This window comes from Neomonachus schauinslandi, chromosome 8, assembly GCF_002201575.2.
Source record: "Neomonachus schauinslandi chromosome 8, ASM220157v2, whole genome shotgun sequence".
Taxonomy (NCBI): domain Eukaryota; kingdom Metazoa; phylum Chordata; class Mammalia; order Carnivora; family Phocidae; genus Neomonachus; species Neomonachus schauinslandi.
This window is the reverse complement of record NC_058410.1, coordinates 103,802,632-103,828,625: the sequence shown is the minus strand read 5'-3', so window position 1 is coordinate 103,828,625 and position 25,994 is coordinate 103,802,632. Positions and strand designations below refer to the sequence as shown.

General features: G+C 43.3%; 1 protein-coding gene across 3 annotated transcripts in view; it reads right to left on the bottom strand.

Moving 5' to 3' along the window:
* The window catches only part of PLA2G7 (phospholipase A2 group VII), a 39,346-nt gene that overhangs the window by 6,350 nt on the left and 7,002 nt on the right, over window positions 1–25,994 (bottom strand). Inside the window, exons 2-10 of one of the 3 annotated variants that reach the window (XM_021691901.1) lie at window positions 13,018–13,160; window positions 7,670–7,791; window positions 7,066–7,213; window positions 5,478–5,571; window positions 2,998–3,066; window positions 2,322–2,448; window positions 1,803–1,820; window positions 1,297–1,410; window positions 84–175 (exon numbers count right to left, since the gene is read on the bottom strand). In XM_021691901.1, coding sequence (XP_021547576.1) covers window positions 84–175; window positions 1,297–1,410; window positions 1,803–1,820; window positions 2,322–2,448; window positions 2,998–3,066; window positions 5,478–5,571; window positions 7,066–7,213; window positions 7,670–7,791; window positions 13,018–13,126 — 893 coding nt within the window. In that variant the 5' untranslated portion in view covers window positions 13,127–13,160. The remainder of the gene's footprint in view (window positions 1–83; window positions 176–1,296; window positions 1,411–1,802; window positions 1,821–2,321; window positions 2,449–2,997; window positions 3,067–5,477; window positions 5,572–7,065; window positions 7,214–7,669; window positions 7,792–13,017; window positions 13,161–25,994) is intronic. The other 2 variants (XM_021691902.1, XM_021691903.1) reach the window with 2 other exon arrangements.

Sequence of the window (25,994 nt, the reverse complement as noted above, 5' to 3'; positions counted from 1 at the left end):
TGATAAATATTCTATCTCACGTGGGTTATCGCTTTGCCTCTTCCAGTAACTTACTGTTTTCTTTCTTTGCCTCCTTCTCTTACCTGAATCTCTGGTCTTCACTAAGAGTCTGAATCACTGTGGCTCCGCCAAAAGAGTGTCCAATTACTGCTATCTTATTCCTGTCGATAGAGTCCTATATGAAAAAGCACGATACATATTCATCATTCTCTCACAGCTGGTTAGAATAGAATGGTTTTTCAAATTATAAAATTCTTACTCATTTCATGGACATGGTTAAGTACTCTGATTTCTTGTAAGAGAAATACACACACAATCACATGCACTCACACACACATATACATACACGTACATATGCATATACATATATATACACACAAATACACATGTTGAGCATTCATAGAAGTTCAGAAGTGAACCTGATGATCTTCCTAGGCACCCACACTTGAAACACCAACATCATTGCTGACTTCTGCCTCTCCCCACTCCACGTTTAATTCATGTGTTCATTTCATGTGTGTCTGTTGAGCACCTGCTCTGTGCCAGGCACTGTAGACCATTTTCAGTGGGCTCCCAGTCCACCAGTGGAGAAAGAGATACAGATACGTGATGCAAATACATCAGGGTGGTGCCAAGGAGCACACGTGATAGATAACTCACCAGCCCAGGGTTGGCAGTGGAATACAAGAAAGCTTCCTGGAGGAGGTGATGCCTGATTTGAAGAGCAAGCAAGACTCAGGGAGAAGAATGTGTCAAGCCAAGGGAACAACATGTACAAAAGCAGGGAGGCAGGAGAGGGAGGGGCTGGCTAAGGGACAAAAACTCTTCTCTGTGTCAGGAGAACAGACCATCATCTTCTGCCTGAACTGAAGTACTTCTAATTCTCTCTATCCCTTGTACTCCATCCTCCACACACAATTTTGGGTCTTTGTTCATGCTGTCCACTTTGATGGTCTTCCACCCCCTCTCAATAGTCTGCTGAAAACTTTTGACCACCATTTCAGGATCAAGCTCAAAAACATGCAAGCGCCCTCCAAGAACTTACACGACTTCCCCTGGAGGTAATGAGTTGAACCAGAGAAATTGCTATTTTTGTAGCTCAAAGCTGGCTGTTGGCCATTTCATATCTAGTGCAACGTAATACATTCCTCATTGCTGTAATATTTCGCATATCCTTTTTCTTTTTTTAATTTGTAGCCCTCTGTCATGTCATACCTTGCATTACAGTAGAAAAGCAGATGAAAAGGAACAATGAAGAACGACAGGGCAAGGGAAATGGCTTTTTCTTAAGCTCACCTTCAGTTGCTCCAAATCAAACTCTAAATCTAATACATTCTTCACTGGCCTTCCACGATCAATGTCCAGAATCAAATCGAGAGCTTGGGAACACTCCTTTGCTCTTTTCTGTACCTAATACGATTATTAGAAAAAGGAAATGACAAAGTAAAAAGCTGTGACACTTATTTTAGAGTTTGTGTAGGAGTTGCATGTGGGAAACGTGGCTGATTGCTTCTAAACTGGAAATATCCAAGTGATTAGTGACTGGAAGACAACCCAGCATCATGACATGGGCTCTAGCTTTGCAGGTAGTTATAGCTTAGTGCAAATCCTAGCTCTGTTGCTTACCTGCTGTGTGAGCTCAGGGCTCACACCATCTATTGTGTGGTAATTTATTGTGTGATACACTTATTGTGTGATAATGCCTCGGTGAAATGTGGGTGGGATTAAATGCAAGGACATATAGGTAAAGCACCCACTGTAAAGTCTGGCCCACAGGTGAAAGCCAGTGTGCTTTCTCTCACCTCATCTTCCAGACACCCCTGCGAAAAAGATACTGTTATTATTCATTATGTTGTAAACAATAAAGCATAGAGGCAAAACAGCGTAAGTAACTTGTCCAAGATCAGCCCACTATGAAGTGATGGCATGAGCATTCAAACACAGAATGTTGGATTCTAAGGCCTGGCCTCTTACTACCATTCCATACTGCATGCATCTCTGTCTTTAATATCGCCTTGGAAGGGAGGATCTTTGTGAGTTTCTTTTCTAGCACTTCTGAGTTTCTAAAATTAGAAGTTCTACGGCAAAAGATTTCTGAATATGTACTGTCTTCTCTCAGGATTTTTATGTTTGTTTTTACTATGATCCAGGCTTATCATTAAGGGAATTTTATCACTCAGAATCTTCTGACAGGTCTTTGGGGAACAGGAAATAGGAGAGTGGGGAGCACACCTTGCAGTATGTAAATGACATGAGCAAGCATCATCCTTTTGCATATGCTTTTTAGTCACCACACCTCCTCCCCTCCTGCTGCCATCTACCTGCTCATTTCGTAAGGGCATCTCCTCCTCCTCTGATTTGAGGCTTTGAAGATAGAGCCAAGACTTGTTCCCTATTTCTGCAGCAGACTGGTCTTTGAAATAGTAAGTCGCAGAGGCGGATCCATCTCTACAATGCAAACAGATTCATTCGATGACTTACACTCGCTCTTGCTCTTCTCCATCCCCTCCCATGCTCCCCACCCCCAACTTCACTCTGATCTTTCTGACTTCCCTGTCTTCTTCCACTCTACCTTTGTTTTAAAGTCAAAGAGGTCCCCCAAGGGAGGTCTCAGAAAACGTCTTTGCTACAGGTCAAGTCCACCCATTCTATCTTCACAATTCTAGGAGGTCCTTTGGAGACTCACACCAGAAATCAAATCCCAGGGCTGCCACTTATTCACCATGTGGTGAGGCAAATTACTTGCCCTTTTCCAGCTTTGTTTCCCTCCTCCTTAAAACAGTGATAATAGTAACCATTTAAAAGTGTTCTTACAAAGATTAAATGATGGTGAATGAACAGGGCACACAATAAACACCAGAAATGCTAGCTGCTTTTTAACTCTTGACAGTTTAACTCAGTCTCCTTTTATTTTTTTCCTCATCATGTAACCACAGTTGACAATTTCATTGATTTTTTTTATGAATCTTTTTGAAAGTTAGAGCCCAGGTGACCTACCTGTGTTCTACAGCAGCAACTATGAACCCATACGATGCCAGATCAATGCCAATAGCAGAATAAATTGTCCTTCAAAACAAAAAGAGGAAAGCATTGGGTGACTCAGTTGGTTAAGCGACTGCCTTCGGCTCAGGTCATGATCCTGGAGTCCCAGGATCGAGTCCCACGTCGGGCTCCCTGCTCGGCAGGGAGTCTGCCTCTCTCTCTGACCCTCCCCCCTCTCATGCTCTCTATCTCATTCTCTCTCTCAAATAAATAAATAAATAAATAAAGAGGAAAGCATTGAGGTCCAGGGTCCCCTAATAAACCTGGGAACATGGAAGCCATTACACCCCCGTAGTAGTGCCCGGGAGTAAACCAGATAGCTGTGGTTCTCGAAGAGGGCAGCTCTGCCCCTCAGGGGATATTTGACAACGTCTGGAGGTATCTTCATCATCATGACTGGGCAGAGGGGATTACTGGCATCTAGTGGGTAGAGGGATGTTGCTAAACATCCTACAGTGCACAGGACCACCCTCCACCATAAGAAATTATTTCCTGCAAAACGTCCGTAGTGCCAACATTGAGAAACCCTGATGCGGTGATTCTAAGTATCACTTTTGAGAGTTCTGGGCTTTAATCTTGGCCCCACTACTTATCAGCTATATGACTTTAGGTAATTACTGAATCTTTGTCAGCACCTGTAAAATGGGACTAACAACGCCTTTGCTTTAGAACACTTATAAAGTTTCCGTAAGACAGCATATGTAGGAAGGCAGTGCAGTGTCGTGCTTAGGAGAACGGGACCTGCAGTCCAATCCCTGCATTTGGATCCACCACTGATCTGCCTTGGATAAGTCACTGATCTTTCCTCTGTAATGGTGAGGGACCTGGTGGGATTACTGTAAGGATGAAGTAAGTTAATACATGTTCAGTGCTTGTAACTATGTGTCTAAAACAGGGTAAAGACTGAACATAGGCCAACTCTTATTTAAATGATCGGACACAGAACCATGTGCTAAGCAACTGCATTCATGCCCCCTTTCCATTCTTCATTCTGCACCATCTTCTCATATCATGCATTCAATAGGAAACGGCAATAGAGAACAAAAGGGAGGTAGTAGGAACTCTGTCTTCTACTGTTGAAGATACGCAACCTACTCAGGAAGGGATCAGCAAACCTTCTCTGTCAAAGGCCAGGACGTAAATATTTCCAGCTTAGTGGGCAATACAGTATCTGTCACAGCTACTCAGTTCTGCTGTCGTAGCACCAAAGTAGCCACGGACAATGCGAAAGGTGGAATGAAAGTGGCTGTGTTTCAATAAAGCTTTATTCATAGAAACAGGCAGCAGGCCGGATGAAGTAGAAATCAAATAACTAGCTAGACTACAATTAAAGTACCAAAGATAATTTCTTTTGATTTATCTTTATTTATTGAGAGAGAGAGAAAGAGAGAGAGAGAGAGCATGAGCAGAGGGAGGGGCAGAGGGAAAGCGAGAGGGAGAGAATCTCAAGCAGACTCCCCACTGAGTGTGGAGCCTGCTGCATGACTCAATCTCATGACGCTGAGATCATGACCTGAGCCAAAATCAGGAGTCAGACATTTAACCCACTGAGCCACCCAGGCGCCCCCTGAAGATAATTTCTATTGCAGATACCACCCAACTTCTTGCCAGCTAAAAGCCACCTATTTCTGAAAGTCTTACAATCCTCTGAGGTAGAAAGAAGGGTAGGCAGCTGAGAAGATGGAAGAGGAGAGGGAATGGAGGTCATGAAAATGTGCCACTCAGAGATCATGCCACAGAGAGCATAGTTCATTAAAGACCCCACCCAGCCCCTGTCCCTCTAGATCCACCACCACCAGCTAAGCTTCCTGTGGGCTGCACCCAGTGACTGGGCAAAGCGTAGGTACTAATGTAGGCCCATTCTGGTGAGATGCAGGACTCCTTTGATGAGCAACTTCTGGTCAAGCACTCCCTCAGGTGGCCTGGTCCCATCTCTCCTTGAAGAGTGCTATAATCTGAGACTCTTTATATCAATCTCTCCATTCCCCATCTCTTTCTCATGTGTCCAAGCTGCATCACGATCTGAAGGTTCTCTCTATATTTTCCTGCTCAATTCCCTCTATCCTTCACAGACATTTCTCTCAATAAATGTCTTTTACAGGTAATCCAATCTTGGTGTCAATTTCTCAGAAGACCTAACCCAGTGGGTGGTTTTGAGAGTGTAGATATTATAATATAGCAGGGTGACAGCCAAAAATGTAAACCCTTCTCTTCTTGTCATGAGGCTAGTCCCCATGAGCTAGAAGGAAGGAACAAACTACTTGACAAGATAGGGCTGGACTGACCAACAGACCACAGCCAATATTTGAGGAACCCCAATTCCTCCAAGACAGGAGCCAGCATGATACTCTAAAATCTGCTCTCCTTTTGGTGGGGGGGATGCATTTGGTCATTGGTCCTTAGGAATTAAAATTGTTCAGCCTTTCAAACATTACCGGAATGCTCCAAGACCATGAGAAAAAACAATTAGTGGATATTTTTCACCAGTCCTCAGAGGGGAATTCCAGTCTGCGGGAGTTGTCATTGAACCTAGACAATGAGAGATGATAATTAGTGTTTTCTCTAACTTGAATGTTGCTGGTTAATTTAACTTACATCTTCTTAGTGTAAATCCTGACCCATGGAATTTATATTTATGTTTTTATGTACTACTAGTAAATTCATGAAAAAGTCTGCTACTAGATACCTACCAACCAAGGACCTGAAGCATGTAGTTTTTCTCAAGACTAAAAAATCATTAATCATCAGTTCCCACTGCCAGCTCTGTGCTTAAGATGAGACGCTTTCCTTCTTATAGGTGTATTCAATTCAGGGTAGTACCAATCCCAGGTGTTGGCAAAACTTGAAAGGGAATATTCTGAAACCAAATTGAACCTCAGGAGCATTACACTGAGAACCAGAATCTTCAAATCAGGGACTCCTTTCATTCTAATTTGGTTATGATCAAGAGGAACAGACCATTGACTTCATACTCAGCTGTGGTTTTGGATGCAGCTCTCCCACTTACCATTGGTCTTGAGCAAGTTACAAGAATTCTCTGAGTTTCACCATCCTCTTTTGTAAAATAGAGCAAATGATGTCTTACAGGGCTTTTGTGAGAATGTTACCTAAGTAGGGAATATATGCAAAGCACCCATCTCGTGACATTAGTAAGGGCCTCAAAACATGGAAGATATTGTCTTCCCTTCCTTCACTTCTCAATTGCTGTTGTCATTACTATGCTCAGTTATTTGTGTTCCATTTTCTCATTTATAAAATGGAGATGGAGTCATGAAGATTGGATGTGATGACCGCTCTGTGATATACAAAGTGATTTATAAAGTGATACGTAAAGTGATTTATAACTTATTCAACACCATAAAGAGGTGTAGTTGTATTTCCATATTTCTGTGATAAAGTGGTTTTTAAGAAAACCCCAAGGAGATGTTTAAAATAAAGGCCAAAAGAAAAGTTGTAGGTAGTTTTGAGAGGGAAATTTGAAGACATAGTTAACACTGGCCCAACTGTAGTGTCTGGTCAAACAGATAAGGAAGGAAACATCTATATTAGTGATATGTAGACAAACGAAGTGATGAATGCACAACAGATTGTCTTGGTGAGAGAAGCTGGTTCCTTGGGGGTGGGCAATGGGAATGAGAGTAGAGTCTCTCATTTACCATAGGTGAGAAATTAGCTTTCACCTTCCTACCGAGTATCCAGGGCACTGGGCATCTCAGCCAGCCTGCTACTTACGCACCAGATTATTGCTCCCCCACAGTATGTAAGCAGGAAAATGAAAGACCAGCCAGAGACAGATATTACAGCCAATCGGAAAGTCTGACACTTTCACTCCCTCCATCTACCCCAATATATGCAGAACAAACCAAATGAGAACCCTTGATTCTCTGATGGTTATCTGGGCTTTTAAGAAATACTAAGTTTAGACTGGAGAAAATCTACTTTGATCTTTGCCGGAAACTTTGGCTGTTTTCAAGGTTTTCTTATATTCTAGAGCCTACAAAGCAGGATCAATGGAAATCTTACCAAAAAATAAGCTCAATATTTTGCCCATAAGCCAGTGTGTTCCAAGATATTTACTAAGACCAAAAAAATATTCTTTGTTTGGGATCCAAAGGGTGTCAGAGTGGTGGTCATCCTCTTGGGATGGATAATACAAACGCAAGAAGGTGCCCTGTAGAGGAAAGAAATTAATGTACTTTTAGTGAGGTTGCTTCTCCAATATGTTCCAATAGCTATTTTGCATACTTAATTAGTGGAGACCCAAATACCTTTGTTGTTCACAGAGAGGTCCAGAGAAAACTTTTTTAAGCTGCTGTGGTGATTGAAATACAGTAGACAGAGAAGCAAAATAGAACAATATGCTTTCTGCGTGAAAAGAAAGTATGAGCATGTTGGTTTCGACCATTAAGGATGGGAAAAATAAAGAGAGTTTATTGATAAATTAGTCAGGTGACAGCAACAAGTTGGGGAATGACTTAACTAGCGAAAGGCTTCTTATGGGACAAGACAAATAGCAAAATGAGTCGTTCTCAGGTGAGGGCAAGGGCAAGTTTTAAAACCCTCTAGTGGGAAATAGTAACAGTCAGTATTAGAATATAAGCGTAAGTGGTATTAATCAAAGCATTACCTTCTCAGTGTAATCAAACATCAAGTCTGTACAACCGACAGAATAAGATCCATTTCCTTTGGGAATTTTAGATTGGCCAACGCTTGCAAAAGCCATCAGAGCTTGTATCTTATTGGCCCATGCTGAAAAAAAAAGGTAGATATTATCTCACTGTCATTCATTACACTCCAGACTTTATTATGCAAAAGAAAATTCCAAGGGAAACAAGTTACACCCCTTAGTTCCTGGCCTCCTTCATTTCTTTACCCAACTAGTAAAATACACAAATAATTACTGAGGGCCTGATGTAAGCAAAGTATTGTGTGTGGATAAAGACAGAGGTGGACATAGCCCTTCCCCTTCCCCATAGGTATTTGGGTCTCCACTAATTAAGTATACAAAATTGCTACTGGAACAAACTGGAGAAGCAACCTCACTAAAAGTACATTAATTTCTTTCCTCTACAGGGCACTTTCTTGCATTTGTACTCTCTATCCCAAGAGGATGACCACCACTCTGACAAGGGAAGACAATATCTTCCATGTTTTGAGCCCTTTACTATGTTCGTAGGTTCACAAGTTAAATCTAAAGTTCTTGGGCACTGTAAGAAAGACCCTCTGTGATCTGAAGGTCCACTGCCTTATCCTCTTCTTCTGCTTTTTCCTTTAAGTTATCTACCTTCCACATGCTCCAGCACAAGCTACACACTGAGCTGTCTGATGCCTCTGCACCTTAATAAATTCTATTTCCTGTGTTTGAAATCCCAATGACAAACTCCTATTCAACCTTTAACATCTTGATCAGATGTCAGGTCTTCTCTGAAGCCCTCCCTCACTCCCTAGACTTAGTCATTTCAACCTCAGTATTAAATCACTTTCCTATATATATTTTTATCATTCTTCTTATCCTATATATTAAAATGATGTGTTTGCATACTCTGTCTCCCTCACTAGGCTATTTCTTAAGAGCTGTGTACATGTCTTTGGGTCCTCAGATCTTAATGTTGGCACATAGTTGGTGCTCCGTAAACATTCGTGAAGAGAGCTGAGCTAAGCTTTTCATTGCCACTGGGCTCTCATTTGCATCAAATGCTTTATGGCATATATCCTTTTACCCACCCACTCTTGAAACTTGTTTCTCCCTGTTTTGTGCCAAAACTCTTCAAAGTACCTGCACAGTTTTATCCGTTCTCCTTTCTAAACCCCATACAAGTCCGTATTTACTTGTAAGATGGTGAGTCCAAATATCACTATATCCAGACTTTCGCATTTCTTGATTCAGCTTGCCTACATATTTTCTTTTACTGGACTGTGAGAGTCTATTTCTCTGTTAGACTCCTTCAAGCTTTCCATCACATTCTGCCTCTGCCACTGAGACACTTGGAGCTATGTTAGATATGGAACTTACATTGATGTCACAGGGCATCACCCAGAAAGGTTTTGAGTTATGAGAAGAAGTCCATCTTTCATGTTGGTGAGTGATGTGTGAAGACCTGCCAGTGACAAGCCCTTCAATACATAAGGCTTGCTCTCAAAGTTGGTCCATGGATCAGCATCACCGGCATCACCTTGGAGCTTGGAAATGCAGGATCTTTAGCCTTAGCCCAATGCTACTGACTCAGAAAAGCCGTGCCTATTAAAGTTGAAAAAGCACTAGGCTAGGGTACCAGACCACCTGGTCTGACACATGGGTCAACAATTCATAGTCCAAAGGTAAGGAAGGAGTTCCAAGGAAGGCAGGAGCTGAATGGACCTGGGGTATTAGAGCCAGGTGATCCTATTTTGGATTCCAGCTAGACCTCTGATGCTATAATGCTCTGGCCTAAGCAATTCATTCCCCTCTCTTATCCTCATTTGTGAAGTGGGGCAAAAACACTTGACCAGGCCGCAGGACAGCTATAAGAATGAAGTGATAATGTAAGTCAAGTGCCTAGCACGGAACACAACACATAATCAGCAGACAACTGATGTTATGTGGCCCTTACCTAGAGTAAGTTAACTCTGGCTACCCAGATTTAAGCCCTTAGAGGAGTGTTAGCAGATCTAAACTAGACCATACCATTTTCCCTTTGGGCAGATTCAAGGTGTTTCTTCAGACATTAAAAAACAAAAAACAAAAAAACAAGAAAAACAACTTCACCCAGAAGGCAAACATTTTCAGTCCTATTTAGAAAGGCTCTTTCTTTCCCATTTAAGACTGTATACCAAGCCTTGATTTGTGGCGAAAACAGGGAGACCCCAATCCATAGGGAGACGCCACACCTGTCTTTCCCTCCTTGAGGAGCGGCTGTTTTCTGCTGCACTGCCACCCACATCAGCCCTGATGTGACAGTACCGCGTTGGAGGGGGGAGGACTCTGGCTCACACATTTTGAGGAGGAGCCCCAGAGAGCACACAGCTGCCTTGGAGTTACTACCTCTGGAAGTAGGAGTTCAGTTCTAGAGCCCTGGGAGGGTTCCGAGTCACACAAGTTTTCTCTTATGAGATCTCAATGCCTCATAGGCTCTGGGAACCTTTCTCAGTCACCTGGGAGTACCCTGGTTCTCTAAAACTTGCGCTACCCCAAAGCCTCCTCACTCAGCATTCAGGAGCCACAGGTCAAGATGAGGCTACAGGGCTGCCTATTCTGAGACACTTGACCCCTCAGGAAACCTGGAGCTGACCCGGGTTGGGGTGTAGGTCTACAGAGCCCTGTGGCTGTTCAGTGCCAGGGCGGTTGCCAGAAAGTTTCATCGGCCTGCAGCTAATCCAGTCATGGTCCTGGATTTCCTGTTCTCGAACCATCTGTTAGATCAGGGCTCATCAGGGCTCATCATGAAGGATGAGGCAGGAGGAGACTTGTCAGGTTGAATGGCCACCCTTTAGAGGATGCAGTTTGTGGTTCAGAACTTATATATGTCCAGTTAGCCAGCATATAGTACATCGTAAGTTTGTGATGTAGTGTTCAACGATTCATTAGTTGTATATAAAAAAATAAAATGATGAATAAATGTGAAAAAAAATAAATAACAACTATTCAAAAAAAAGGTAAAGATGCACCCCAATGTTCAAAGCAGCAATGTCCATAGTAGCCAAACTGTGGAAGTAGCCAAGATGTCCTTCAACAGATGAAAGGATAAAGAAGATGTGGTCCATATATACAATGGAATGTTACTCAGCCATCAGAAAGGATGAATACCCACGATTTGCATCGACATGGATGGAACTGGAGGGGATTATGCTAAGTGAAATAAGCCAGTCAGAGAAAGACAATTACCATATGGTTTCACTCATATGAGGAACATAAGGAATAGAGCAGAAGACCACAGGGGAAGGGAGGGAAAACTGAATGGGAAGAAATCAGAGAGGGAGACAAACCATGAGAGACTTTGGACTCCGGGAAAGAAACTGAGGGTACAGAAGGGAGGGGGGTTGGGAGATGGGGTAACTGGGTGATGGGTATTGAGGAGGGCATGTGTTGTGATGAGCACTGTTGTGTTACACACAACTAATGAATCGTTAAACACTACATCAAAAACTAATGATGTTCTGTATGTTGACTAATTGAACATAATAAAAAAAGGTAAAAAAATAAATATTTTACTTCATTTGTTACACATAAAATAAACTTATGCATGTCAAGTCCTATTTTTCTTTAACTTTAGCTTAATAGGAGCATTAGAACCCATTGAGTGCTATGAATCTTGTTACACATTTCCGGTGGTGTTCATTTGTCAAGTATTCCTGATATTCATTCCTGGGTTTTGAGGCGGATTGTATATATGCCAGGAATATGACATTTTCTTACACAGCTTTACGTCCTCCACTCACAAAAAGGATATCTCTAGCCCCTACTTTACCTGCATAACCATACTTACTCTATATTCATTTGGCTAGACGAATATAAACAATTATCTATTACTTTAATACTTTATTTAATAAATGATTTCTAATAATTTACAAAATATTTTTGCATTCATTTTTGAGCACTGAGAATGGGGCATTGGGCTCAAGGCTGGGGCTACAAAGATGAATAACGTTGTGTCTCTTTTCCCCAGTTTCTGCCAGGCCAATGGCAGTTTTCCAATGGTTTTCAAACATGAGGGGGATATAAGACATGTTTTGAAATTCCCACCCTGTACCAACAAGAAGTGCCTGATGTAAATGTCTCCTCGCTGATAATCTGCTCATCATGTAAGATGCTACTTGTTTCCAATCCTTGGAAAAGGTACTGGGAAAATTAATTTAACTAGGCTGGAAGCTCCTTGAGCTTGTCCACAAGCTCACTGTCTCAGTCACTGGTGCCTCAGCTTCCTGATAAGTGTTGTTGAATGAGTGGACCTGTGAGATGTTATGCCATCTCCTATGCAAATGTAGATACAACATACAATCCTTTCTACGGATGCTTTTACTTCCCTAACTATGAAGGAGAGCAATATTTATCAGGCACAGGGTGATGAAAGCTCTTTTGTAAATGTTACAATAAGGAGTCACCCATCAAACCTGAACAGGTAGATCCAGAGTGACCAGGTGTGTGGCCACAGACATTGTGACACCATTCAGAAGCCACCTACGTGGTTCACCTGAGGGGAAGCTGGATAGAGAAGAGCATGGATCACAACGCTCTGGGACTTGCAGGCATTCGCAAAGCTCCAGAAGCAATCTCTTTGCAGTAAAGATCTTTCTTAGTGATGGCGGATGTACTTGTCTAGAGATGGCTGCCTCACTCTGGCCACCTCTTCTGGGCTTGACTAAACCTCCACCTCCTCTCCTTCCCTCCCACCACAAGGTAAGAAAGAGCAAGAGATGCACGTTCATTCTCACCCGGAGCTCTTCAGCTTGTCCCTACCTCTTCCTGTGATGACAGCGAAAATACTGTTTCCCTCTGGGCCCCAAGACCCTAACTTGCCGTTTTCTCACATCTCCTCCCAGAACAAATCAGGACTACACCTGTTGATCACGACAACTGCCTGTCCATCCCCCTCCATGGGAGCAGGTTTTGCAGTTGCCTCTGAGGGAGCGCCGGGGCGGGGCGGCGGGGGGGGTGTCACTGCGCCTGCGTGACAGCAGGTTACGGCGGCGAGAGAGATAAGGGGCCGGGTTGAGGAAGTTCTCCATGGTGGTTGCGAGCTGAGCTTCCAGTTTGTCTGGAAATGCCTCACCTTGGTTCTGTCCTGCAGTCTTGATGTTGAAGAAGACAGGACTTTGTTCAGTTTCAGTTGGAATGAGGAGCAAGTGAGGCTCTGCCCCTACCCCAGGAGAACACAAGGTCTCCATGAGCCTCCTTCTAATAAAACTTGGTTAGAAGTCCACACATGCAACTGCTCTGGGGCCACGTGGAGTCTGGCAACGGGCCATTTGCTCAAGCCCTTGAACAAAGAGACCTCTTACCTGATGATCTAATATGGGCAACAGGATTTAGGTCTTGCCAGTCAATAGGATGGACCAGGGCGAGGCAGCTGCAGAGGCAGAAAAGCGCATGCAGTTTGGATGGCAACATCTTGGAAGCTGAGCAGTGGTTTCAGCTTAACCTTCTTCAAGGCAGGTTATTAAAAGAAAAAAAAAAACACGCAATAAAGAGGACTTAAATAGGCTGACAAATCAGTGCGATTAAGGTACTAGCAACACGACTTTATATATTATTAAGGGAAGAAAGCACCTGGAAACAAAGCAACATGCATTGTCTGAACTGGGCTTTTGAAAGGCATCAGGGTGGCAAAATCCTTGCTAATGCTGGATCGTAGAGCACAGAAATAACACTTCTAGCAGTCATAGTAGGTTTCTGGTCACTCACTCTCTAACTCTGTAGCAGTCTGGTTTGGTTATAAAGAATAGCATCAAGGGGCGCCTGGATGGTGCAGTTGGTTAAGTGTCCAACTCTTGGTTTCAGCTCAGGTTGGGATCTCAGGGTCGTGAGATCAAGCTCCACATTGGGCTCTGTGCTCAGCACGGAGTCTGCTTAAGATTCTCTCTCCCTCCTGCCCCCTCTCCCCAAAATAAATAAATAAATCCTTAAAAAAAAGAATAGCCCATCAAACTATAGTAACTGTAACAATCATAGATCACAATCATAATAATATCCATAAGCATGCCTAGCACATTAGTGAACACTCCGTAAGTTTTGGCGAATGTTTCCATCACAATTATGAAATGATCATACTGCTGCCGCTGTGACTGTTTTGGTGCTGATGATGTTTTATTTTGGGGGATCTCTATAATCCTCCTATACTGAAACCTTCCCAAAGGCAGAGGTCAGGTCTTATGTATGTTCCCACTGCCTAACAGAGGGCCTGGAATGCAGTCGTGTTGCGTGAATGTTTATAGACTTCATGAATGAATATTTGTAGTCCCACAAACAGCATATTAGACTCATGATAATAAGAAATGATATTACAATTGGGCGCTATGCTAACATCTTATTAGCAAAAACTATCTTGTATTGGTCTATCACCTTTACCCTTTAGAAGTTCTCCCTTCAAAAAACTGATTTGTCTCTTCACTGATAAATAACTTGATAACGGATTTTTTCCAGATGTATTTCTATGCTTGAACATGCATATAGAATAAATACACACATATACATGCATACATATAAATATACGTATATAAAATAGTTTTAAAATTTGTTTCCAGTGCTTCAAGATACACTTTTAATTTGATAGTATGTTTAGAGTCTTTTCATATGAGTACCTAGCACTATAATTTGTCTTTTTATTTTAAAATGGCACTTAGGAGTTGCTCAAAAAAGTTTGTTCACTGGGGCACCTGGGTGGCTCAGTCAGTTAAGTGCTCAACTCTTGGTTTCAGGTCAGGTCATGATCTCAGGGTCGTGAGACTGAGCCCCAAATTTGGCTCTGCACTCAGCACAGAGTCTGCTTGAGATTCTCTCCCTCTCCCTCCGCCCCTCCCCTTGTTCTTGCTCTCTCACTTTCTCTCAATAAATAAATAAAAAAAATTTTTTAAAGATTTTTATTTACTTATTTGACAGAGAGAGAGACAGCGAGAGAGGGAACAGAAGCAAGGGGAGTGTGAGAGGGGAAGCAGGCTTCCTGCTGAGGAGGGAACCCGATGCGGGGCTTGATCCCAGGACCGTGGGATCATGACCTGAGTCGAAGGCAGACGCTTAACAACTGAGCCACCCAGGCGCTCCATAAAATATTTTTTTTAAAAAGTTTGTTCACTAAATAAAATAGCAATGTTGCCAACATTTGAAGGCTTAATATGTGCCCAGCATTTTTCAGTTTCTGGAACAGGTTATCTTATTCAGTCATCACTAAACAATCTGTAAGGGAAGTTTAATTATCCCCATTGTATTGATGAGGAAATCGAGGCAAGGAGAATTTAACTGACTTGTCCTCATCACACAGCTAGCAAGGGCTGGAGGCAGAGCTTGAACCCAGAATATCTGAGTCCCTGCTTTTAAGCACAACACACCAACTTTGGGTAGCACCGATTTTTCTTCACCCTAAAATGATAATCTTCTGAAGTTAATGAACACGGTTCTTTTAATGATGCTAATGTGTTCAGGAACGTCCTGGATTGAAAAGATGACTTAATAAAGAGTTAGAAATTTTTCTCTGAAGAGATGAGCGTCTGTCTCATTGTTCTTGCCCTAATTTGTATTTGGAGCAACATGCCAGAACCCTTGGAAACCGCAGAGTACTGTGTCTGAATCCAGAGAAACAGCTACTGAGTTTCCCGAATAACCAACAGAAGAAGCTGAACCAGAGTCAGGCTATCTGCTCACCAGCCTCCAGCACTATCCTGCTGATGGACAGTCACAACTGGGTCTTTCATCATATAACATCATCCACAGAAAGTATGTACAGGGACATGAGCAGAGGGCTTGAGAAAATTCCACCCGTAGTGCTCACAGCCCATGACTGAATAAAAGGAGTGTCATTTGGCCATTTGGAAAATCACAGGGACAATGATGAGGAAAAAGGAAGGCAAAGTGAAACACACAGGGAGGTCAACAGAGATTTTTTAGAAACATCACACTAACCCAAAGGAAGTTTGCCTGGTCACAGCTCCTTGGGGTTCGTGACATCTTCCCTGTAACAATCTCAGGAAGAGTGAGAGAAGAGCTTCCCCAAGTCCTCCAAGCAAGACTGGAGTGCTCTGCTCTCCCCATGCTTCCTGCCAGACCTGTACCGCTGCCATGGCCTGTGGTCCTCAGCTTGAAGCAGGGCAGATTTTTTTTTTTTTTACTTTCCCCCTTTTTAAAATTGTTATGTTAATCTCCATACATTACATCATTAGTTTTAGATGTAGTGTTCCATGATTCATTGTTTGTGCATAACACCCAGTGCTACATGCAGAACATGCCCTCCTCAATACCCATCACCAGGCTAACCCATCCTCCCACCCCCCTCCCCTCTAGAACCCTCAGTTTGTTTTTCAAGTCCATCGTCTCTCATGGTTCGTCTCCCCCTCCGATTTCCCCCCTTCATTCTTCCCCTTCTGCTATCTTCTTCTTTTTTTTTTCTTAACATATATTGCATTATTTGTTTCAGAGGTACAGATCTGTGATTCAACAGTCTTGCACAATTCACAGTGCTTACCAGAGCACATACCCTCCCCAGTGTCCATCACCCAGTCACCCCATCCCTCCCACCCCACCCCCCACTCCAGCAACCCTCAGTTTGTTTCCTGAGATTAAGAATTCCTCATACCGGGCGCCTGGGTGACTCAGTTGGCTAAGCGACTGCCTTCAGCTCGGGTCATGATCCTGGAGTCCCGGGATCGAGTCCCACGTCGGGCTCCCTGCTCAGCAGGGAGTCTGCCTCTCTCTCTGACCCTCCTCCCTCTCATGCTCTCTATCTCATTCTCTCTCTCAAATAAATAAATAAAATCTTTAAAAAAAAAAAAAGAATTCCTCATACCAGTGAGGTCATATGATACATGTCTTTCTCTGATTGACTTATTTCGCTCAGCATAATACCCTCCAGTTCCATCCACATCGTTGCAAATGGCAAGATCTCATTCCTTTTGATGGCTGCATAATATTCCATTGCATGTGTGTGTGTGTATATATATATATATATATATATATATATATATACCACCTCTTCTTTATCCATTCATCTGTCGATGGACATCTTGGCTCTTTCCACAGTTTGGCTATTGTGGACATTGCAAAGCAGGGCAGATGTAAGGGCAGGTGAAATGGCACACTGGAGTTCCCACCCTGACCCATTGCAAGCTATAGTGGCTCTTGGGGAACATTTGTCCATACTGCCTGGGGCGCCTGGGTGGCTCAGTTGGTTAAGTGTCTCACTCTTGATTTTGGCTCAGGTTGTGTTCTCAGGGTCTTGAGGTCAAGGCCCAGTTGGGCCCCAAGCTGGGCGTGGAGCTTGCTTAAGATTCTCTCTCTCCCTCTGTGCCCCCACCCCCTACCCCCCCGCTCAAGCTTACATTCTCAAAAAGAAAAAAAAAGAGAGAGCATACTGACAGATTCCTGAGTCCCACCCCAGGCCTACTGATTCAGAATCTCCAGGCATGTCTGAGCATCTGTGCTTTAGTTCCTGAGGGATTCCGACACAGCCACGCCCAGAATGTAGTATTTGAAAACTGGTACAATGGAATGAAAAGAGTACTATTTATTATTTTTATTTATTTATTTATTTATTTATTTTTATTTAAGTAAACTCTACTCCCAATGTGGGGCTCAAACTCACGACCCCGAGATTAAGAGTCACAGGCTCTACTGACTGAGCCCAGGTGCCCAGAGAGTACTATTTGTTTAGAGGTTCTCACCAGCCTATCATATGTGCTGTCTGCTCTCGTCCTCAAAGTAGTAACCCTCTAAATAATTTAATGGTTGGCTGCCTTATTCATTCATTCACTTGTTCATGTATTCACCTATTCAATTTTCGGAATGCCAATGTGTCAGTCTATCCCTGGGATAAAAGGATTTCTAAATTTTTTTTTAAAAAAAGTTTTTAAAATCGATGTGATTTTTCTCTCCAAAATTCCAGTGGGTTGAGAGACTTTCAAACGATTATGATGAATGCTGTAACAGAGTCTTTACAAAATGTTGTGGGAATAAAGGTGTAGCGGACATAACTCAGAAACAAATTTTAGCACCCTGCATTTTTCATTTTGGGGGAAGAAGATCAGTGAAAGCCAAGCTGCAGGTCCAGCCTGAAGTCACACAGTCACTATCTGCGGGCAGGACTGGAGGGCAGGTCTTCTTCCTCTGACCCCAGTATACTGAGTGAGAGAAGGACCCAAATGGGGTCCCTCTCCTTCCTCCACCTTCCAAACGCCTCGGAAGGCCCTGCCTTCCACTGCTGCCTCAGGCCGGTGTGCTCTGAAGGGGAGCAGGGGGGGAAAGCTGTGCCAAGACTGTCCCCAACTGGTGGCAAGACAGCTGGGTCCGACGCAGTGGACAATCATCACCAAAGTTTCCCTACAGTCAAGAAAGGAGGCCTTCTCTGGGCCTGGTTCCTCAAGGGCACCAAAGAAGAAGGTGCTTCCCACCTCAGCCAGCAGAGGCTCTTGTCTGGGCAGAGTCAGGCCAGGGAGCCACCAGCCACACAGAAGGCCGCCCCCTCCGCTCTGACAGCGTTCTGTACAGGTCCCCATGTGGGCACTTTGCAGCCTCTGCTACGAGGCTCTGTGGACAGAACTGCTTCACCCAGTAGCCTGTGAGCTCCTCCAGGGCAGGGATTGGTCCCACAGGCCATTTATTGTTACAACTTAACAAAAGGCCCAGTACAGAGCAAGCACTCGGACATACGTCTTGAATGAGGAGGAAGGATCCTATCTTCTTTTTGGTGTGGGCTCTCAGGTAGCCCAGAAACAGGCCCTGATGATTTCACACCAGGTGTGACTTCTCCAGACACTGAAGTGGGTAGGGGTCATTTACTTGGGCTTCAGGGCCTAGAGCCCAACTGCTTGGGTCTGAATCCCTGCCTTGACGCTAGTAGTGTGACCCCGCTGCAAACTATGGAATCCCCTGTGCCTTATTTCCTCATAATAAGGCGCTGAGGATAATGGTAACCCATATGATTAAATGACAAATATACATTAAACAGTGTTTTTGCATGTAGCTAAATGCAAATGTTAGCATACTCATTTTGCATTGCTACCAGCATGCGTGCCCCTAGGTAAGTAGTTGCTTAATAAATGTTAAAGAAATAAAAGCTAGTGCATCAATCAAGACCTTGAGATAAGAACAGGAAAAGGCATCCTTGATCATCATCCCCTTCGTCCATAGGCGGTTCTGCTGAATAGATCTTATAGTTTTATTAAGGGCTCTAACAACCCCTAAACACTATAATTAGCATTTCTCCTATATTTCTCCGGGAACTTTGTACTCACTGGCCTTCTTCCCCTCTGTAGCCTGCTAGGGCCCTCAAAAGGCCTGGGTTACCTCTTGTCCTCTACCACCTGCTTCTCAAGACTTATGAAATGTCCCTCCTTTCAGCTCCTTACTTGGTTTCTCAAGGTAACAGCTCCCTAGTCTGACAAGCTGCTAAGAGGTTCTGGTGTGCTCATGAGGCTTTCCTCATCAACTTCCAAATAACAGCCCTTTCTTTGAGCCAAGGTCTCCTGGGGGCATCCTATCAAAGCCCCTGAAAATTTTCCTTGAGGAAAATTCTGGAATTTTATATTTCCGTTGGAGGAAAAAAGGCCTTTCAAAGTCTTTCAAATCCGATCCTGTGGGCAGTAATCCACTCTGGCTACCCCAGCACCCTCTGCCTGCCAAGCTTCCGACAAGAGTGAGCGAGCCTGCACTCTACCATTCAGCACTGCAGTGAAGAGATAGCCTAGAAACTAGGAGTCTGAATTATTCAGAGTATAGGTTGCGATGTAAGTTCTGTGATTAAGAGAGCTAGGCAATAGACAATACTTACGGGATGCAAACAGTTCTCTTCTGGAGATGCAACTTCTTCTCATCATTAAAAACAAAAATGGGGGGCGCCTGGGTGGCTCAGTTGGTTAAGCGACTGCCTTCGGCTCAGGTCATGATCCTGGAGTCCCGGGATCGAGTCCCGCATCGGGCTACCTGCTCGGCAGGGGGTCTGCTTCTCCCTCTCCCGCTCCCCCCTCTTGTGCTCTTTCTCTCTCTCACTCTCTCTCTCAAATAAATAAATAAAATCTTTAAAAAAAATAAATAAAAAATAAAAAATAAAAAAATAAAAACAAAAATGGGAAAATTGTTGTTTTTTGAAACAATTTTTTTCCTCTATGTTTTGGACAATAGAACCCAGTCCTCTTTCAGGAAGTTTAACAGTGAAACAGGCAATTCTGGACAAGAAGCCCTTTTAAAATTAAACTAGTGATGTTATACAAAAAGCTGTAGAAGTAATAGGAAAGAGGATCTTGATATGCATTTTCAATTTACATTGTCTAAAAACCTGAATGAGAACACCTTGGACCTGGAGGAGGACTTGATGAAGCCTGCTTCTGGAAACATCGACCAATGTTCCTGATTAACATATCATAGGTATCTGAGAAGAGACTCAGAGATTGGTTTTCCAGCGTCTCAACTTTGATGGCTTTGGTTTTTGTCTCCTTGAATCTTAGCAGAAACTCCTAAAGTTAAACAAAGAAGTATTTTGACTGCCACTCAGACCTTCTGAATCAAAACTTGATTCCTGATTTAGTTAAGAAATCTAAAAAGGTGAAATGAGGTATCAATGACTGTCATTGAGCACCTACTATGTGCTAGCGCTGTCTAGCTGTGTGTGTAATGTCATCGCTAGTCCTCACAACAAGGAGTAGAGTTAGGCAGGTACTATTACCTCCATCTTACAGTTAGGAACACTGAGGTTTGGAGTGATTTGCTGACTCAAATGACTGGCAGGTTTTGGAGGCTTGATCAATAAGCCCAGCCCTTTGAGGTATATGAGTAGAAACTATCAGTGTAATATGCTCTTGTTTTCATTTAAAGATGTAGGTTTATACACAAGTAGAAAAAAAGTCTAGATGCATATAAAGCTAGAATGTTCTCAGTGGTTATATTTAAGTGGTAGGATTATAGGTGGTTCTAGTTTTCTTTATATAACATGTACTTTGCTAATTTGTCAACAAGGAACATGCACTGCTTGAGCAGGAAGAAAATAAAAGAAAAATATAAAAATATATAGAAGATAAAAATATAAAAAGATAAAGAAAGATATAAAAAAGATTAAACAAAACAAAACAAACAAAACGCTAGCTCTTTACTTGAGCAACAAAATCTAAACAAACAGCTTCCTGTCAGAAAGAAGCTGGACCCTTAGAGATTTTTGGCCCAATTCAGAGATAACATTGGATTTGAGGCTTTGTTTTGGAGCAATAATTTTAGGAGAAAGGTGTGCTTCATTTCATTTTGAAGGTCTGGGGTAGGTATTTTTCCTGAAAAAAAAAATCAGTGGTTTGTGGCTATTACAATTTCAAATTAACATCCATGAGCCAGGCATGGTGCTAGGCTTCTAAGAGAGTTTCAGAGTGTCGGGGGATGGGGAGAAGAGGGAGGTCTGAGGTGTGGGATGACAAACAAAAGAGAATAATATGCTTCCAACCAAGAGTGCCTGGTTTTGTGCTCCAGATAAAGATAAACATAGGGCCCCTGGATGGCTCAGTCTGTTAAGTGTCCAACTCTCAGTTTCAGCTCAGGTCATGATCTCAGGGTCCTGAGATCGAGCCCCCTGTGGAGTCTGCTTCAGATTCTCTCTCCCTCTCTCACTGCCCCTCCTGCTCATTCTCTCTCTCTCTCTCAAAAAGTTAAATAATTAAAAAAAAAAAAAAAAGATGAACATAACCTAGTCCAGTTCTGGTGAAACCATTAGACACTAACTAATCTAATCCCCTTGTTTTATGTACAGGGAAATTGAGGCCCCCAAAGGGGAAAAAACTTGCCTGGACCCAAACAGCAAATCAGTCGTCAAGCTGGGATCAAAATACCTGTCCCCTGGTCACTAGGTCATCAGGTTTACAATAGCAGCGAGCCCAACGCTGGAGGGCAGGTGCCCCTGGGCTCTTGTGGAGAACGTGGGGTCCCGTCAAGCTCCGGACAAGGGCAAGAGGAAAGGCCTGGGTCTGTAATCATAGGGATCAACTTGGCCAGTCAATGCACCTCTGAAACCTCATTCTCCCAGCTGATGAGGTGGAATGAATGCTACTTGTGTCATCAGGCTGATGGGGTGAGGGAACACGCCGGCACAGCGCCAAACGCAACTCTCAGCGCGTGTCCCTTTCCTCTTCCTCACCAGGAACCAGCTTAGATCCATTGGGAGCAAAATATACTAGACTCTAGAGACTACATTCTGAGAAAGAAAAGAGCCCGTGACTCCCTGCTCAGCGGGGGGTCTGCTTCTCCCTCTGACCCTCTTCCCTCTCGTGCTCTCTGTCTCTCATTCTCTCTCTCAAATAAATAAATAAAATCTTTAAAAAAAAAAAAGAAAGAAAAGAAAAGAGCCCGTGACCTGAAAGTTGGTGGGTTTCGGTTTATCCTGCCGAGGGCCCCACACAGCATGGGTAGCACAGGCCCCTGCACCGCCGAGTTCCTCATCCTCTGCACACTGATGTGTGGGACCAGCTCATTCTTTCTCATGGGAACTGTCCTGATACTTAGCAGCATCCCTGGACCTTATGCACCAGAAGCCAGTAGCATCTTCCTCCCCCCGGGGTGGTGACAAACACAAATGTCTCCATACTTTGCCAAGTGTCCCCTGGGAGCTGGAGCTGCCCCTGGTGGAGAACCACTGGGGGCTACATAAAGAGCAAGTGGGTACAGGCAGGGAGAGGGCTACCTTATCTAGGAGAGGGGACAAAACTACATGCTCAATTCAGAGTGGAGTTGAAAACCATCTATTTTAGGAGAAATAACTATAACTATGAGCCCCCTTGCTAAGCAGGTAGGTTTATCTAACAGCATATGGAGGTTTTGTCTTATGTATAGGTTTAAGTTTACTAAGATATGTGAATTCTTCATTAATGTATTCAACTTGTGATATGTATGCACCACCACACTTGCCTTTCATTGTATTCCCCCCGTAATCTAGTTGGGGGTCTTCTGCTGTGATGCCCTGGATGGTTTCCTCAGCCAGAAGCACCCAACCCCCTCCCCCCACAATGCCCACATACTTGCTCCTCTGTAATGGTGTGTACTTTCCCCCATGATGTCTCATATCACGACAGCCTAGACACCAGACCATCCGCTGACCCATCCATCCATTCAAACATTTACTAAACACCACCCATGTGCCAAGCACCGAGTGCTAAGTGTATGGCTGGCTCCTACAATAAGGATCCTACACCCTCTGAAGGGAGACTGTGCAGCAAGGACTCCGAAGCTAGGAGGAAATTCCAGTCTTGATAAATGTCTTTAGAATATTTGAATCAAAATATCTGTAAATGAATTACTCTAAATACATCCGGGTTTTATGTTCTTTTGTCGCGAATGACACGTGGAGGACGGGGTCGGGATAGTGTTTGCAGCACTGTAGCTTCTAAGGTCTTCACCCTGCTCTGGCTAAGTGCTGACGAGGCATGGAGAGAGCCAGGGATTTATTTATTTATTTATTATTATTATTTTTTTTAACAGGTCCCTCCCCCAGAAGATCAGCAAGAACAGCCAGCCAAGACCAAGTTTACCGATCAATGAGAACGGCAGAACTCCAGCGCTAGGGGAATACTGCACATAGAATCCATGGCCTTTTTACAATGATTCTTTTGTCTTTCAAAGTTAATTTTTTTTAACGGTCTTTTTTTTTTTTAATTTTTCTTTTTCCCTTTTTCAACCAACATCTTATCAATCCCTTTTTTAAAAAACATTTTTATTTTTCATTTTTAGTCATATTCTATCCCTTCATAGTAGTTACCCTTATTTTTGGCACATATATATATAAAAAAAATCCCTGGCTGAGAGCCAGGGATTTCTTTAAAATGCAGCTTGGGGTTTGAGATGCTTTGATAAAAGTGGGTTCAGTGTAGACACAAAGGAGGATGGTCAATTCCAGGGGGTGCGCGATGCCGCGAGGCGTGGAAAGCCCTCCCAGGAGCTGTCACGCAGGAGCTGGGCATTCTTGATACTTGAATATGGAATACATGCACAGGGAAAGGAAGTAAACATTGCACTTTATAAGCACTGTATTGTTAAGTGGAAAATGCAATGTCTTAAATAAAACTGTATTTAATTGGCAAAAAAAAAAAAAAATTGAGGGGGGCAGAACACAGAGACCCTTACAAGCCGTACGTCCGAGTGTGGACGTCTGTCTCACAGTGACATTTCCCGCCGCGCCCAGCACCCAGCATCGCGGGCCTTTCTCCTAGCAGGTGTCCAGTGAACATGGGCTGAGCTAGCAGAGGAATGACTTTGGCCCCGCAGAATGCTCTGTGCGTCTGACCGTAGCCCGGCCATGTGTGGATGCGCGTGCGTGTGTGCGTCTGGGGTTTACAGGGGATGGAAAGTACAGGGGGCGAGAGCCTAGCGCAGCCGCTGAACACAGCTGTGCCCCCCAGGCCACACTTCAGTCTACCTGTGTCCCAGTGGTTTCAGGGCAGCCCCTTCCTTACTCCTTAGCTCACCTCTCCCCATTAGGTGAAAGTCTTCGCTCCTTAAATGGATGCACTCTCCTTCACGCTGCCCTCCTATTCCCTACAACCGAAGGTGTAAACGCTCCTTCTCTAAGGAAAACAGAAACACCAGGATGACGCTCCCTCTGAAGCCTTTCTCTCTGCCTTTGATTTAATTCCAGACCACAGCTCACCCTCTCCTCTCTATGACCAGCTCCCAGTCCCAGGCTCCAGCCTCATTCCTCCTCAGTCAAGGGGGCTTGATCTCCTTGAAAGTAACTCCCCCCAGCGTCTCCTCAGCACCCCCAAACCACTCTCACTCCACACCATTACGTGTTGGTTAATTTATATGTCACTTCTTTTTTTTTTTTTTTTTTTAAATATTTTATTTATTTATTTGAGAGAGAGAGAATGAGAGAGAGCAAGCACATGAGAAGGGGGAGGGTCAGAGGGAGAAGCAGACTCCCTGCTGAGCAGGGAGCCCGATGCGGGACTCGATCCAGGGACTCCAGGATCATGACCTGAGCCGAAGGCAGTCGCTTAACCAACTGAGCCACCCAGGCGCCCTATATGTCACTTCTTAACACTGAAATATCTTGTCCATCTTCTTTCCCCAAATAGATTGAAGCTGCTCCTAGGAAAGGTCCAATACCTTTCACCTTTTCAAGTGTCTCACAGTCCTATGTACCTTCACAACACATTCGTGTGGTTTCAAATCTATTTCTCTAGCTTGATTTCTTAGGTAAAGCTGTTTGGCTGTTTCATGCGATTTTATTATAAGCGATCACCAATCCTCTATGGGAGTATTACACATTTTAGATCAATATGACCAAACATCTCCCGTATGAGTAAAATGAAAATAGTGCTTCTTGCTTTTCTGAACAAAGGACTATAATCAACGGCTCCAAGTCCCTGGCTTTCTCGGACACTGGCTTCTTTGAACTTCCGATGGTCACTGAGATGTCTGAGAGGATGACTAAGGGAGGCCTCTGAATCCCAACACAGAGGGATAATTCATAAGGAGTCTGTTAACTCCCATGGTTCTCTTTCTACAGAAAAGGACCTCTTACTCAACCGCGGGATTTGAGTTAGCTAGATCTGTATTTACGTTTGCAAACTAGGGACCGGAAACGTATACTGTTGACTTTGGACATTTACAACTGGAGAATCCAAGGTGATGACACTGAAACATTTTGTACAGCAATGTAACTAATCATACTGTTTGAAGGTTCATTACTGACACCTCCAGCCAATACAACATTTTTATGGAGAAAGACCTGTCTGGCCAGGCAGATGAATGACTGGTAAACAAAAAGCTGGGGGACAGGGAAATTTGTGAAATTTACCAAAGCATAGTCGGCAGTTCCAGTGGGGGTATAAATAGGTACCCTGACTTTTGGAAGGCAATCTGGCAAGCCTTAAATTGTCCATATCCTTTGACCATTTCACTTCATTTCTAAGATCAGCACACACAAAAAATCATATTCACAGGGAAGAAAAACCCTAAAAATATAATGCACTATTGGTGTTCGTTCCAATTCTATTTATGGGAGCCAACACACACATACACACGGGGAAACCCTACAGAACTTCAAATAATAAGGGAATATCATCCATGAGATTTTATTCAGTTACTTACAAAACAATTCATTATGACTTAGGAAACAGGTTACTATGCAATTTTAATTGAAAAAAGATTATAGAATTTACTGTGTAAAAATTCACCCTAAAAGACTATTAATAAATAAGGGTGATAGAATTATGGTGATAGAATTCCCATGATGTTTCACATTTTCTTTTACAACCAAACATATTGCCTTACTACTAGTAAATAATTTTAAAAGAATATTTAGTAG